We start from the raw sequence: 16,818 nt of genomic DNA, 5'->3' as shown, positions 1-16,818 counted from the left end.
CTTAAAAGTAGCTGTGAGATGACTTTCTAGAAGTCTCTGTGACTGTGATAAACAACCCTGACACATTTAGCACATCTTTTCTCAGCCTTTGAATGCCTGGGGATACTTTTCTTGGTACCCCAGTGTTTCAGTATTCCTTAATGGGAACTTATCAGGTACAGTGGAAGCAAATGATCCTCTTAGCAGTTTAGAGCCATCATTAGGTAAGTTCTAATGAAAGATGCTATCGGGTATTAATATTATTTATTACATTGGAAATATATAGCACAAACTGCCAACAACTCATGAAATTGTGTAACATTTGAAATTTAAATGTCATTATCCTCTTCTAGAAATCTCTAGTTTAAGCTTCTTAAAAGACTATACTAATCAAAATAATTCATATTTTTTCTGTATCTATTTTAAACTGCAAATTAATTGCATCCCTTCATCACTTTTTATAATAAAATATAATCAGATAAAACAAAAACTAGCACAATGGAATTGAGTAAAACAGAGGGAAAAGAGCCCAAGAGAAGGCACAGGAAACAGAGACACACTCATTCACACACTCAGGAATCCCATAAAAATACTAAAGGAGTCTGTAATATGTACTCAGAGAACATTCTCTCTTTTCTTTTCAATTTTTTATTAGATATTTTCTTCATTTACATTTCAAATGCTATCCTGAAAGTCCCCTATACCCTCCCCCACCCTGCTCCCCATCCACCCACTCCCACTTCTTGGCCCTGGTGTTTTCCCTGTACTGGGGCATATAAAGTTTGCAAGACCAAGGGGCCTCTCTTCCCAATGATGGCCGAATAGGCCATCTTCTGCTACATATGCAGACACAAGCTCTGGGGGTACTGGTTAGTTCATATTGTTGTTCCTGGTATAGGGTTGCAGACCCCTTCAGCTCCTTGGGTACTTTCTGTAGCTCCTCCATTGGGGGCCCTGTGATCCATCCAATAGCTGACTATGATCAAAGAACATTCTTTCTGCCTCCTTTTCTCTAAGGTTCCCTGAACCCTAAGAGAAGGAATTTGATAGAGGCAACCCATTTAGGGCTGAGTGTTTCAAGGTCTCCCTCTGTGGGTACAAAGTCTGGTTGGCTATGGATCTCTGTATTAGTTCCATCTGCTTTAAGAAGAAACTTCTCTGATCAGGGCTGAGTAAGGCACTGATCTGTGAGTATAGCAGAATGTCATTAGGAGTCAGTTTAGTGCTATGTTTTTTTCTGTTTGTTTTTAGAGCAGTGGTATTTGGGTTTTACTCTGTGTTTCTGGGCTATCTTGTCTCAGGTGCTTGGTCACCTAAGCTGTGTCAGGTATGAGTTCTATCTTGTGGAGTGGGCCTTAGGTTGATGAGATATTGGTTAGTTGCTCCTACAAATTCTTCTAAACAAAGCTTCCAGTACCAAGAATAGGTTATATTTAGATGAATTGTTGGCCAAAAAAGGGTCCATGGGAATCCCCAAACAACCCAGGCTCTTGCCAAGACTCTCCACAAACTGAAGGGCGATGCCCCATTGCAGAAGACCCTATCTACAAAACTCCTTGGACATGGAGAAGTTGAGCTGGTGCCTACAAAGTCCTTCACACCTGCATGTTGGCCTTTTTTATACAGGAAGGTACTCTGCCCACCATCAAAGGAAAAACATAAGTACCAGCCAGACAAAACCCTTCTGACCTACAATGCTGTCCTGCCTGCAAGATATGCTAATGCAATGGTGGCACAAAGCCTGAGGGAGCGATAATCATAGCATTTTTTAAAAAAAACTAGCCGGGCGTGGTGGCACACGCCTTTAATCCCAGCACTCGGGAGGCAGAGGCAGGTGGATTTCTGAGTTCGAGGCCAGCCTGGTCTACAAAGTGAGTTCCAGGACAGCCGGGGCTACACAGAGAAACCCTGTCTCGAAAAACCAAAAAAAAAAAAAAAATAAAAAATAAAAAAAAATAAAAAAAAATAAAAAAACTACATGTGATAAAACAAAACCCTGGTGAAGAGAGGCAGATATATATTTAAGTAAATGCACACACACATTTGGTGGTTGTCACTGTGACTACATGGTCTGTGTGCTCCTGCCCTTTCTCATGAGGGAAACAGCACATCTCTTGGGTTTATGACAACATGCCATGTTCCTGTGTTTTATTCTATGCAGTCTTATCAAGCAAATGGAGAATTACTCCTATACTCTGAATGATGAGACAGTGGTGGAACCCAATATAGCAATCCAGTCTGTCACTCGAGGCGACAGTTCGGGGCCAAGTGTTCTCTTCTCTGTACAGAAAGGTAAGCTGTTAGCCTTCTATGCTTGTGGCAGTAAGCAACAGTCCATTGCCAATAACAAATCACAGTTCACCAAAATGCAGATATTTAAAATTCTAATTTCCCTTTCTTACAGGATCTAGTAATTCTCTGGTTTCTGGTAGAACATCGATTGACAAATCTGCAAATGCACTCAACCCAGACGGACAGACTGAACTTCAGATCTTACTTAATACTGGGGAAAGTACGTCTTGAACCTTGTTTGCATTGCTTTTTAAAACACACTGAATCCAAACAATTACTAACTTAAAAGTCCATGAAGGGAGAAACAACCCTTGTTTAGTTTCACACCTAATAATTTGGTTTGTCTTTAGGCTCTGATGCAGTAATCTCAATGATACTATTTCAGGTCACAGAGAATTCTTCATTTCAAAACCACATTGGAGAGTAACAGATTGAAATATTAGTGCCAGGTACACAAGTTTGTATTTCTATGAAACGCTCGCAGAAGTGTTCCTTACATTTCTGTGTTGTAAGAAGGCTCAGTCACAAACTCTGTACTTATTTCCTCATGGTGTGGCACTCATGGAACCTTTTATATAACTGGGAAAGTTGTCATTTAGTGGTAACAATTGCACTACCATCTCTAGGCTCCTCACAGTCTTGCATGTGGCACGATATCTTGAAAGAGTTATATTCTAGAAGTCTAATGAAGTTTCTCTCTCCCAACAACACTGACAATCTGGTGTTCCAAAGAACATATTTTTATTTATGCAAACATTTATTTGACCAAAATGTAGAAAAGGTGATACAACTGCATATGATACACTTGCAAGAATCTAAAGAACAGAGCAGATTTTATTCAATTGCACAGTTTGCTAAAAGTTTATCTCCCTGGTAGTGTGATGCTTAATAAATAGGAGTGAGGCACAAGGGTTCAGATAATCTAGAAGCAGGATGACTTGGCATCAGGACTGTAAACTCGAGTTGGCCGCGCACTGTTGGGGAATGTGGAATGTTTCAATGTGAGATGTTAACTGAAAAAGCAAAGCTACAAAGGCAAAAAGATGTGCAGCCTACAGAACACTTCACATCCAGTTCTATCAGGAGGCCTTGGACTTTTATGAGTGTCATTCCCAAAGGAATTCAAGTAGTGGCAAAGTCAAGCTTCCATTTGTTGTTCCCTGAACAATGGAAACGAAGTCAAGCCAATTTCTTTTTCTTTCTTTCTTTCTTTCTTTCTTTCTTTCTTTCTTTCTTTCTTTCTTTCTTTCTTTCTTTCTTCCTTCCTTCCTTCCTTCCTTCCTTCCTTCCTTCCTTCCTTCCTTCCTTCCTTTCTTTCTTTCTTTCTTTTTTCAAAAACAACTTTTTTATTAGGTATTTTCTTCATTTACATTTCAAATGCTATCCCAAAAGTCCCCTATATCCTTCCCCCACTCTGCTCCCCAACCCACCCACTCCCTTTTCCTGGCCCTGGCATTCCCCTGTACTGGGGCATATAATCTTTGAAAGATCAAGGGCCTCTCCTCCCATTGATGGCCGACTAGGCCATCTTCTGCTACATAAGCAGCTAGAGACACAAGCTCTGGGGGTACTGGTTAGTTCATATTGTTGTTCCTCCTATAGGGATACAGACCCCTTCAGCTCCTTGGGTACTTTCTCTAGCTCCTTCATTGAGGGCCCGTGTTCCATCCAATAGATGACTGTGAGCATCCACTTCTGTATTTGCCTGGCACTGGCATAGCCTCACAAGAGACAGCTATATCAGGATCCTGTCAGCAAAATCTTGCAGGCATATTCAATAGTGTCTGGGTTTGGTGGTTGTTTATGGGATGGATCCCCGGGTGGGGCAGTCTCTGGATGGTCCTTCCTTCTGTCTCACCTCTGAACTTCATCTCTGTAACTCCTTCCGTGGGTATAAATAAGGCTGCTATGAACATAGTGGAGCCTGTGTCCTTATTACAGGTTGGAACATCTTCTGGGTATATGCTCAGGAGAGGTATTGCTGGATCTTCTGGTATCCAATTTTCTTCAGTTGTCCAATTTTCTGAGGAACTGCCAAACTGATTTCCAGGGTGGTTGTACCAGCTTGCGATTCCACCAACAATGGAGGAGTGTTCCTCTTTCTTCACATTCTCACCAGTATCTGCTGTCACCTGAATTTCTGATCTTAGCCATTCTGGTTGGTGTGAGGTGGAATCTCAGGGTTGTTTTGATTTGCATTTCCCTGATGATTAAGGATGTTGGACATTTTTTTCAGGTGCTTCTCAGCCATTCGGTATTCCTCAGTTGAGAATTCTTTGTTTAGCTCTGTACCCCATTTTTAATGGAGTTATTTGATTTTCTGGAGTCCAGCTTCTTGAGTTCATTGTATATATTGGATATTAGCCTTCTATCAGATGTAGGGTTGGTAAAAGATCTTTTTCCAATTTGTTGGTTGCCATTTTGTCCTATTAACAGTGTACTTTGCCTTACATAAGCTTTACAATTTTATGAGGTTCCATTTGTCAATTCTTGATCTTAGAGCACAAACTATTAGTGTTCTGTTCAGGAAATGTTCCCCTGTGCCCATGTGCTCGAAACTCTTCCCCAGTTTCTTTTCTATTAGTGTCAGTGTATCTGGTTTTATGTGGAGGTCCTTGATCAACTTGGACTTGAGCTTTGTACACGGAGATAAGAATGTATCAATTTGCATTCTTGTACATGCTAACCATCCATTGAACTGAGCACAGAGTCCCCAATGAAGGAGCTAGAGAAAGGACCCAAGGAGCTGAAGGGGTTTGCAGCCCCATAGGTGGAACAACAAAATGAACTAACCAGTAACCCCAGAGATCCAGGAACTAAACCACCAACCAAAGAGTACACATGGTGGGACTCATGGCTCCAGCTGCATATGTAGCAGAGGATGGCTTAGTCGGTCATCAATGGGAGGAGAAGCCCTTGGTCCTGTGAAGGTTCTATGCCCCAGTGTAGGGGAATGCCAGGGGCAGGAAGTGGGAGTGGGTGGGTTGGTGAGCAGGGGGCAGTGGGTAGAGGATGGGGGGGGGGGTTGGAGGGGAAACCAGGAAAGAGAATAACATCTGAAATGTAAATAAAGAAAATATCTAATAAAAAGATTATAGACATGATAAACATTAATAAAGATTAGAAGTTATTGGGGGGGGGAAGAAATAAGGATAGCCAAAGAAGCTGGTGCTTCATTTGAATGGAAAAGGAAAGAATTAAACTTAACTGATACTCAAAGATTGTCTAACACAAATATTTAGTCATGAATTCATTATCGGCTTGGCATTTCCAGCAAGGTGGAGACATGGTAATAAGTGCACTTCTTACGAGAGAGGAAAACAGGGCACACACTCTGGTGTAGAGTTGGTATCAAAACAGGACTCTTCTGGTTTAGTTTGTATTATAAACAGATAAGTTTGTTCAGTGTCTGGTCCAGTATCTGATGTAAGCCCACGTTCTCTTCTTTGGACTGGGCAAGTTTTTTTTCTTCCAGATCATTGATTGTCTTCTTCAGTTTAAAAACTGTCCTTTCCGCAGACTCAGCCTCCTTTAGCTTGTCAGGCAGAAGCTTGATTCCCTCTTCATATTTATCCTCCTTTTCAGAAACAGCCTCCAGTGATTTCAGATTATTAGTTATGTTCATGAGCCCTTCCTCCAGGTCACCACACTCTAGTTCAGACACCTCTGCCCGTTCCTCTGCTCTCTCCAGCTCACCCTCCAGGATGACCAACTTACATGAGCAGCCTCCTCATACTTGTGGTCGGCCTCCTCAGGGATGAGCTTGGTTTCTTTGAGCTGCATCTACTGGATCTCCATCTTTTCCTCACCTCTCATGGCTTGGTTCTCTATCACCTTCATGCCTCTTTCACTCTCATCAGCAGCCTTCTCTGCCTCTTCCAGCTTCTGCAGGGCTGTGGCCAGTTGCTCCTAAGCCTGGTCCAGCTCATCCTCCACCAGCTAGATGCTGCCATTGAAAGCAGCCACATCTCCTTCAGCTTTCTCTTACCGCTCACACTTGCCATCCAGCTCGCCTAAAAGCTAGGGATACCTAAGGTGAAATTCAGACCATGTGAAGCTCAAGAAGAAGGAAGTGTGGGTGCTTCGGTCTTTCTTAGAAAGGGGAACAAAATACTCAGAGGAAATATGGAGACAAAGTGTGGAGCAGAGACTGAAGGAAAAGGCCATCCAGAGACTGTCCTACCTGGCGATCCATCCCATATCCAGTCACCAAATACAGACATTATTGTGGATGCCAAGAAGTGCTAACTGACAGGAGCCTGATATAGCTATCTCCTGAGAGGCTTTGCCAGAGCCTGACATACACAGAGGCAAATTCGTGCAGTCAACCATTGCACTGATCATGGGGTCCCCAATGAAGGAGTTATAGAAAGGACTGAAGGAGCTAAAGGGGTTTGCCACCCATAAGAAGACCAATATCAACCAATCAGACCCCCGCCCTGAGCTCCCAGAAACAAAACCAACAATCAAAGAGTACACATGGAAGGACCCATGGCTTTAGCTGCTTATATAGCAGAGGATGGCCTTGTTGGACATCAAAGGGAGAAGAGGCCCTTGGTCCCATGAAAGCTCAATGCCCCAGTGTAGAGGAATGTGAGGGTGGGTTGGGGCATACCCTCATAGAAGCAGGAGGAAGAGGGATAGGATAGGGAGTTTCTAGGGGGAAATCAGGAAAGGAGATAACATTTGAAATATAAATAAAATATCCAATTAAAAAGAAATCAAGATGCAGCTAGGATGCAGCTCCTCGTGGAGTACTTGCTTACTATATACAAGGTTCTGCATTCAAGCTCCAGTTCTCCAAAGAAACAAGGGACAAACTATAGAGCAAATGTAGACCCGCTAGATACACTGACATTCCTAAGTACAGATTTTGGTATGTCTCAAGCCATAAAACATTAAGATTCCATCAGACTGAAGGGAAGATGTTCTCAACTTAGATAAAGAGAAAACAATTCTATCTAGCTTTCTTTGCATTTGTTCTACTGTGTTTCTTTACCTGGATAGCTAGACATTTTTATGCTAAATCAAAACCCATAAAATCTTTCTGATCAATAAGAGAAGAGCAAACAAACATTTGAGTCAGAAAGTCATGGAATAGGAGATATGTGCTTAACAAATACAAGTAAAAACCAAGAGCAAAAAAAAAAAATACCCCAATATTGTATCATGAACTTTCAAGATATAGAAGGAAAAAAATGTCTCATACTTAACAGGCAACAGCTAATAAAACCAATAATATACTTGAAAAAAAAACTTAAGAATATTTTAGGTAAAATGCAAGTCTATAGCATACCATTTATGTGCATAGATAAAATATCCCAATTATAGAATTTTCTTTTTTGCATAAAATATGTAACAAAACTTTAGACACAAGCATGAAGCGAACACATACCAATATCAGGAAAATGGCAGGCAAGCTGCAAAACTGTAATACTTGTTCACAGTATTAAAGCTTGCAGTATACACAGTAGGCCCTTTATATTCATGGATTCTATACAGAAGCTGTGCATTTAGAATATTTTCTCTTTTTTATTGGATATTTACATTTCAAATGTTATCCCCTTTCCTGGTTTCTGGTTTGGAAACCCCCTATCCCATCCTCCATTCCCCCGTTTCTATGAGGGTGCTCACTCACCCACTCCCTCCTCCCCACCCTGACATTCCCCCACACTAAGAAGGACCGAAGCACCCATGGTCTTCCTTCTTATTGAGTTTCATGTGGTTTGTGAATTGTGTCTTGGGTATTCTGAGCTTTTGTGCTAATATCCATTTATCAGTGAGTGCATACCATGTGTGTTCTTTTGTGTCTGGGTTACCTCACTCAGGATGATGTTTTCTACTTCCATCCATTTGCCTAAGAATTTCATGAATTCATTATTTTTAATAGCTGAGTAGCACTCCACTGTGTAAATGCACCACATTTTCTGTATCCATTCCTCTGTGTAAGGTCATCTGGGTTCTTTCCAGCTCCTGGCTATTATAAATAAGGCTGCTATGAACATAACACATGTTCTTGTTATATGTTGGAGCATCTTTTGGGTATATCCCCGGAGTGGTATAGCTGGGTCCTCAGGTAATACTATGTCCAGTTTTCTGAGGAACCGCCAGACTGATTTCCAGAGTGGTTGTACCAGGTTGCAATCCCACCAACAATGGAGGAGTGTTCCTCTTTTTCCACATCCTCGCCAGCATCTGCTGTCACCTGAGTTTTTGATCTTAGCCATTCTGACTGGTGTGGGGTGGAATCTCAGGTTTTATTTTTTTATTATTTATTTATTTATTTATTTCCCTGATGACTACAATTGTTGAACATTTCTTTAGGTGTTTCTCAACCATTTGAGTTTCCGCCATTGAGAATTCTTTGTTTAGCTGTTACCCCATTTTACTAGGGTTATTTGGTTCTATGGAGTCTAATTTCTTGATTCTATTGGATGTGGGATTGGTAAAGCTCTGTGAATGTCTTAAGTATGTTTATCCTAAGAGTGCCATGCTGCTCTCTGATCTTCTCTTAAGCAACCTCAGTGCTTGTATCCAAGTTGAGGTTTCAGTCTACCTAGGATATCTAGAATTTACTTCATGGTTGGTTAAAGGAGAGGGTCTAATATTTTACTTTCTTATTTGGATACAAATAAGCAATATTTCTTAAATGGTTTTAAATGTTATTAAGAAACAGGTCTATGTCAAATTGAAAGGAAATGTTTTTAAATTGCAGGTTATGTGTATTTGGTGTAGACGTGTTTTGAAATATACTGTAGAACAACTTTTCTAAGCAATCAATATCTCCATTACCTCACAGAATGAGTCTTTTGTGGTGAAAACACTTATTTTCCACCGTCTTTACCTGTTTTCATGAGCAGAACATACTAACTGTAGTCACCATTGGGACTAGACATTTTTAAACATTTTCTTCCTACCTAGTGAAAATTTTGTAGCCTTTAATCAATACTTTTCTAACATTTCCAACAACCCTAAACACATTTCCACATTAATATAAGGCACTAGCCTGTCAAACATGTTTTAATACTTTGTTCTCTTAAAAAAGATAGTAAAATAAAAAGAAAAAATAATCGAAAATAACAGGAAGAACGGACCAAACAGTAACCAGAAGGAGAAATTTTATTGCAACCATTCTAGAAATTGAAGAGAAAGTAGATGGAAATAATAAGCTTTATTTCTGTATATATTTCTAAACATGTATAATTTTATTTGAATATTAAAAGTATATATTGCGAATCCCTTTTAATCGTTTGTAAAGTTATTGGAGAAGTGACTATCCTCAGTTTACAAAATTGGTAGCTGCCAAGAGTGGGAGAGTCATTGTTTTTTAAGGTTGTGTGGCCCATGGTGGTTGGACGACTCTGCAGTGGATGCCAACACACCCAAGAGTGCATGGGCAGCTCAAACTGAACTTGGTGGATTTGAGAAGCAGACAAGGGCAGAAACTTGGCAGTCGGGAAATTATAGTGGATCTGGGAGGAGTTGACAGGGAGCTGTTGGTAATCAAAATTCATTATTTGAAATTCTCAAAGAGACCACTAAAAAGGAAATGCATATTCATTTTTTAAAATAAAAATTATGTACGACAGTTCCTGATCACAATAAAAGAGCAGCAAATGTTTTTGCCAAATATAGAAGTTTTGAAGTGAGAAGTCTATTACAGAAGAAATTAAAGTGTGGATTTCAAATAATTGGAAAATTAATAGCAATAATACCACATGTCACTGTGGAGGATATAGATAAAATTGTTTTTAAAAAAGTGTTTACTGCTTAATAAATTTACTAGAAAATGAAATAAATTAGGGAAAGGCACATAAACACTCGCCTGAAGATCCATAAAAGTAACACACAGAAGGCTATGAGTAAGAATAAATTGAGGGTATAAGCGAAGAGATTTATAAGTTAACATATGCTAGACTTGATCAACAAAATGGAAAATAGATTCTGTGAAAAACAATGAAATAAGCATTTAACAAAGCTGATAAAGTGAGGAGGAGGAGGATGGAAAAGGAATAACTAAAAATGTAGAGAGTTGGATGTACACAAGATACAAATATGAGGATTCATAAAAATTTTGATTTTGTAAAAGATGCCAAAAAATATTCTAGGACTAGGGGATGAATGGCCAAGAACTCTAATTTTTAAGACAGAATCTATGTGCTCATATGGATTTCTGTTTTATCTCCAATATGCTGTTTTATTTTTTTTTAAAAAATAGAAATCCAAGGTACTGGCTTAACATATGCATTTTGGTTTTTTATTTTTTATTTACATTTACAAATGTTTTGAGACATTTATGCACGAATTCTGTATTTAAAAGATTGGTTTCCATCCATACCTTTCCTTCCTCCAACTCCTGCTATGTCCCCAACCCATCTTTCAGGTACAGTGCGAGACCATGTCTCAAGAAAGTAATATGGAGAAGGATAGAACAGAACACCTGATGTCCTTTTCTAGCCTCAGCATGCATGTATGGGTGTGCACACTCACAGATGTGTGATGAACCATGTCATATACACATAACACCGTACATTAAAGAGATGCACTTATTATTTCTTCTGCTGTGTTGTATGTGGCTAGTAGCTACGTAAAAGGGTTAAGTATTCCTCAACTAGTTCATTTTGGACATTCTCATAACCATGCAGGTACAACTTTCACTGTTGTAACCCCACAGGGCCATTAATCAACAGCTGATTCTATTCTCTGATGTCCAAAGGAAGTGCCTCACAATGGCCTTCCTGCTCTGAGATAGCTGGGTTCCTAATAGTCAGAGCAGAGACAGTGAGGCATGTCCATGCCAAGACCTCCATCAAAGCTTCCTTCAAATGTGTTGCCTGGTGACTTAAGGCATCTGCTCTGTTGCCACAAATGGCAGGCAGCCCTTATGGGGGCTTCTGTAGGCACAGTCACCTTGACAGACGGTAACCCTTTGCTATTTCTCGCTCAGTGTTGTACTAGCTGGAGGAAGAAGAAGCTTCAGTTGTGTCTACCCAGAGATTCCGCCTCCCGTCTTACTGCATAGAAAGTGAGATGGTTATAAATGAGGCAGAATAAGCAGACATATATCATCTCCACATAGACGATAAGAAAAGGGAACCTCGGGAAGAAATCTATGGGAAGGAGAGGAGCAGTTAGCAAACTGGAGGGTCACATATGTTCACAATATCTCTTATAGCCTAAAAGCCTAGACTGGTCTGTCAAGGTTTTCACACACATGCATACACAGACAGACAGACAGACAGAGTCAGTTACAAGCCCCAGAGAGTTTTACCTTTATTTATTGACCAATTATAAACTAGTTTCCATAAACCTTTCTTGGATTTAATTTGCTTTGGAATTCACGTATCTCAGGTAGACACATCTACTGGATAATAAACACATTTATTATATAGGATACTACAAAGGATACGTATGAGAATAAGTACAAGGTGAGGTTTGAATGAAGGGGTGCAGGGTTTTCACACCCTCTCTGGGAGTGTACCCCACTCAGAAAGCTCCACACGGCCTGCTGTTCCAAAGCTGTCTGAACTCTGTCCTTTGAGCTTTCCATGGAGGCTTCATTGCATAGAAATAATTGAACCATAGGCAAGAATGTGTAAATGTGATTTGAACAGAGAATATGATCTAATGGAATTGGGAAATAAATGGAATAGGGAAATTCAAAAAGCCTGTCTGTGTACACTTCTATTCAACTCTGTCAAGTATCCCTGCCTCTTGGACTTGAGGTAAGAGCTTTACTTAGATGGAATCTTACCATTTACCAGATCAGAAGGGTCAGAGAGTTTCCTGATGGCCAGCTTCAAAAGAAACATTCGAGTTCCCATGTATTGCACTTTGCAAGTAGTTATGAACCAAGAGCTGCGAATAGAAATGGTATATATGCAGTATGTAACATCAGGGTAATATACTGCAATTAAGTAAAAGCTCAGACAGTGAATTTTTTCTTACCCTGCCTTAAATATGAAGGAACCATGCAGTTCTACAATGATTGAAACTTTACTTCATTCACCACAGAGTATGTCTGTTGATTTTAATATCTGCTGTTTTTTCTCCGTAGATAAAAAATCATGTGGTTTTATAGTGTATCAAAACCACAAGCTTTTCCAATCAAAAACTTTCACTGCTACATCAGATTTTAGTCAAAAGATTATCTCCAGCAAAATAAATGAAAGTGAACAACAACGCCAAAATAAAATTTCTGTGGAAATGGTATTTAATCCCACGGTAAGTTTTTCCATGAATGGAAATAAAAATTCTGTCTACTCTTAATTTTAAAAAACTGGAGGTTATTTTGATAAAAGAACTCTACAGAATTTTTTTTTTTTTTGAGAAGTCTTTTGAGCTGGAGAGATGGCTCAGCAGTTAAGAGCACTGACTGCTCTTCCAAAGGTCCTGAGTTCATTCCCAGCAACCACATGGTGGCTCACGACCATCTTTAATGGGACCTGTTGATCTCTTCCGGTGTGTCTGAAGACATCAATGGTGTACTTATATACATAAAATAAATAAATCGATCTTAAAAAAAAAAAACTAGCCAGGAAAAGTCTTTTGAAGTATTCATTTAAATGTTTGTCTTATCTAATTTTCTGACAAACTAAAATAGAAAATTAATTTGATTTTGTATCCTCACATACTTTCTTTGGTTGGTTGGTTGTTTATTGTGTACTAGAGACAAACTCACTATACAGCTCTAGCTGGGTATGAACTTGGAGCAGTCCTCCAACCTCAGATTCACAAGTACTGGGATTCTAGCTTTACAACTTTTTATGCCTTTCTTCTTCCCTCAGTCTATAAGAGTGCTTGGTATGTACTCATTTCTCTTGGGACTATCTAATCCTATTAGAGGTTTCCCTATCCAATTAATCATTTAATGTGCCATCAACTCACAGTATGACAAAAGAGAACTCCGGCTTCACTCCTATGCTTGTGTCTACTGGAATTTTTTAATAAATGACTGGGACACACAAGGCTGCCAAAAAACTGGGAACACCACAGAATTCCTCCGTTGCCACTGCAGCCACACGACCAATTTCGCTGTATTGATGGTAAGCATGCGCAAAACAATCAATCTCTTTTGAGACAAGGCTTTCCCTTATACACAGGTCTAGGATACATCAACCAAGGATACCGTTGAGGTATTATTTACATAGATTGTAAATTCAGATAAAATAGGAAAGGGGATAAAGCGATAGGGCTAAAAAGGAGCATGCTAGAAAGTAACAGAGGTCTTGGTTGTTGTTTACCATGGGGTTTCAGGACAGAGACAGACAAGTTTAGTTTAGCACTGTGTTTATAAGAATGGAAAAGACGTATAAGTGGGAAGGAGAAGTTGGCACATTCCACTAGACAAACTGTGTTAAGAGTGAGATCCTTATGGAGTGGAACACTTTAGTACATACCTGGCCATATGTAGGCCACTTGGATTTCCTGGGCCTCTTTCCATTGCAGCTGTCCTAATTGCTGCTCTTGCTGATATGTAGAAAAGAAACAGCTCTTGAATTCTTTACGTCTCTCCCATAGGTTCACTCTCTCTCCCTTAAGCTTATTAACCATCAGATATCCCTGTACAGGGCCAGAAGCCAATCTGACATGTGCACCTCTGGCCATTTTCAGAAGGTCTCCTCTACATGCCAATTCTGAAAAACATTCTTATAAAGCAACGTGTTGGTTTGAATGAGGACGTGTGTAGAATGTTAGAATCAAATATTAACAGGGGTATCTACTGAATAGCACTCGTTCATGAATCCCTGGAGGGAAAACCATGTTTTCATCCTGCAAGAGCTAACATGTGGCCAGGTTTAGGATGGAGATTCACAGAATACACTGACACAGTGTAGACAATCAAATAGAACTTTATTTTCAGACATGTTTGAGACAACTGTATCTCCCTCACTTTAGCTGTTAAACTTTTCTTATTTTGGTTGATTTTAATTACTTCTTGTCTAACTTACATTGAGAGCAGATTTTCCTATCAGAAGACACTAGCAATAAAAATTTCCATTTTTGACATCAAGTCGTATTAGCTATGAAGATTAGCTTGGATGTTAAATGATACAGAAAGCTTTGTAACAGTTATATATAAGCCCCCTGTTTCCAGGTGAGGCTTCCCCAACCTCTCACCAATATCTGCCTAACCACAGTTGTAAAACTTTTGAGCTGTGAAATTTGTCAAATGAATAGTTGAATTGCAAATTAAGCCAAATAGACTCTGAAGGAAGAGTTGATATCTAAGATCTGATGATCCGTGTTGTCTATGATTCTTTGCGCATTGAATATAGATGTATGTGTATATACACATACACATGTTTATATGTGTATGTGTATATACACATACACATATGTTTATATGTGTATGTGTATATATGCATACTGCCTTGACACTTTTCTTTTAAATCAAGATTATTATTTTTATATTTTTCCTACAAAAATAATACATACGGATTGTATAAAGAATAAAAGCTTACCTCATAAATAGAACTCTATTTGAAATAGAAAATGTTTGTAATAAAATATGTGTGAATTAGTACATACACACACACATTTATATTCAGGATTCAAAGCATATTTAATTGCATAAAGTATACTTTAAAACAAATATTTATGTTATATGTATATGTGTGTGCATATGCATGAGTGTACATATATGCACATGCCAGGGCTTAACTTGTGGAGATCAAAAAACAACTTGTAGGGGTCAGTTCTCTTCTCTGCCATGTAAGGTATAGCCATCAGATTGAAGCCATCAGGTTTGGGAGCAAACACATATGTCTGCTGAGCTACCTTGCTGGTTGTCTAGAATACACTTTTACGTGCATATTTAAGAACCTGTTGGGATAGATATAGATATATTGCACAAATAAAACCTTTTAAAAAATTAACAGGATTATATGACCATTCCTTCATATTGAAGATATGCCCGAACTTTATTGTAAGTAAATTAGCATAGAAGTGTTCAGTAATACATGAAATCATGCCATCAATAGCAACAGTAGACAATTCAGGCCTAATATAACCAACCCCGTCTTCATCAACTAAAGTTTTCTCTCTATATTTATATGTATTCTAACTGAACGAGATTAATTAATTAAGCCTTGACACCATGGAAGCTATTATTAATTTACCTCATTTAAGAATCTATCAAAGTTTCAGGGCTAGAGAGATTACTGAGCAGATAAGGACACTTCTGAGTTCAATTCCCGGCACCCATATCAATGGCTTACAACTACCTGTTACTCCAGTTCCAGGGAATCTGACATCCTCTTCTGCTCTCCACAGGTGGCATAAATTTACCCAAACACATACATGTAAATAAATTATATATTCATTTTTATACAAAGGTATATTTGGCATCTAGCTGGTTATTTTAATCGGTGTAATTCCATGGTACAGACTGATATTAATATTTTTTAAAATTCCTAGGCCAGTTTATTTAAAAATCTATGTCAAATTATTTTTCAGAGTTTCAAAAAGGATTACAAGTATCCCAAATCTCTAGACATATTATCCAACATTGGCTGTGCCTTATCCATTGCTGGTCTGGCTCTCACAATCTTATTCCAGATTCTCACCAGGTAAGAGGAATAAGGGGCTATTTTATGGAGAAACTGCTATCCTGATTGTAATTTACTGGGTACATTCATATCAAAATTTAGTTCCTCATCAGAATATACTTTTTTCTGAAATAGAAGGAAACATTCAAAACACCCATTTTACAGGCAGTATGATCTCAGAGAGGCTGAGATAGAGTCACAAGTAAATACATACTTGTAACTAAGACAAAAGCTGTTTTATGAGTCCACAGCCCATAGACCCTATAACTCTTTAATATGGAATGAAACATGTCTGACAATCTGGATTGCAAAAGAAGAAAACATCGATGAACAAAAAGGTCTTAAAATAATTTTTAAAATGTGTAAAATGGTGAACTTTTGTTTAATCTTTTTTTACAGTCCGGTCGTTATGCCCTCTCGTTCCTCCCTGCTCCTCAGGACAGTTCCTCATTCCATTCCTCTACCCCCTCCCATCTCTAAGAGGATGTCCACACCACCCCCAACCCACCCCATACCACTCCACTCTGCCAGCCATCCCCACTCCCTTAGAACTCAAGTCTCTCTAGGGTTAGATGCATCTTCTCTCACTGAGGCCAGACCTGGCAGTCCTCTGCTGTATATGTGTCCGGGCCTTGTACCAGCTGGTGTATGCTGCCTGGTTGGTGGTTGAGTCTGAGAGATCTCAGGGGTCCAGATCAGTTGAGACTGCTCATCTTCCTATGGGGTTACCTTCTTCCTCAATTTCTCCCAGCCTTTCCCTAATTCAACCACACAGGTCACAAACTTCAGTCCATTGGTTGAGTGTTAAGTATCTGTGTCGGTCCCAGTCAGCTGCTTGTTGGGCCTCTCGAAGGGCAGCCATGTTAAAATCCGGACTGTAAACAAACAATAGCATCAGTAATAGTATCAGGCCTTGGGGCCTCCCCTTAAGATGGATCCCAATTTGCGCCGGTCCCTGAACCTGTGGAACTTTTAAAGTTTTGAATTTCACAGCTTT

The 16,818-nt window shown here is 39.3% G+C and overlaps 1 protein-coding gene and 1 pseudogene across 1 annotated transcript in view; one reads left to right on the top strand and one right to left on the bottom strand.

Annotated features, from left to right (window-relative positions):
* The window catches only part of Adgrg7 (adhesion G protein-coupled receptor G7), an 84,391-nt gene that overhangs the window by 35,379 nt on the left and 32,194 nt on the right, over positions 1-16,818 (top strand). The window contains exons 7-11 of the mRNA XM_021184877.2: positions 2,141-2,271; positions 2,384-2,491; positions 12,329-12,495; positions 13,161-13,316; positions 15,730-15,842. Coding sequence (XP_021040536.2) covers positions 2,141-2,271; positions 2,384-2,491; positions 12,329-12,495; positions 13,161-13,316; positions 15,730-15,842 — 675 coding nt within the window. The remainder of the gene's footprint in view (positions 1-2,140; positions 2,272-2,383; positions 2,492-12,328; positions 12,496-13,160; positions 13,317-15,729; positions 15,843-16,818) is intronic.
* LOC110311977 (tropomyosin-like) lies at positions 5,654-6,111 on the bottom strand (annotated as a pseudogene).

The sequence above is a fragment of the Mus caroli genome, unplaced genomic scaffold (assembly GCF_978045245.1).
Source record: "Mus caroli unplaced genomic scaffold, Mus_caroli_1 scaffold_17, whole genome shotgun sequence".
In the NCBI taxonomy this organism is placed as follows: Eukaryota; Metazoa; Chordata; class Mammalia; order Rodentia; family Muridae; genus Mus; species Mus caroli.
Note: the sequence above shows the minus strand (reverse complement) of the source record. Positions and strands in the feature narration are given on the sequence as shown.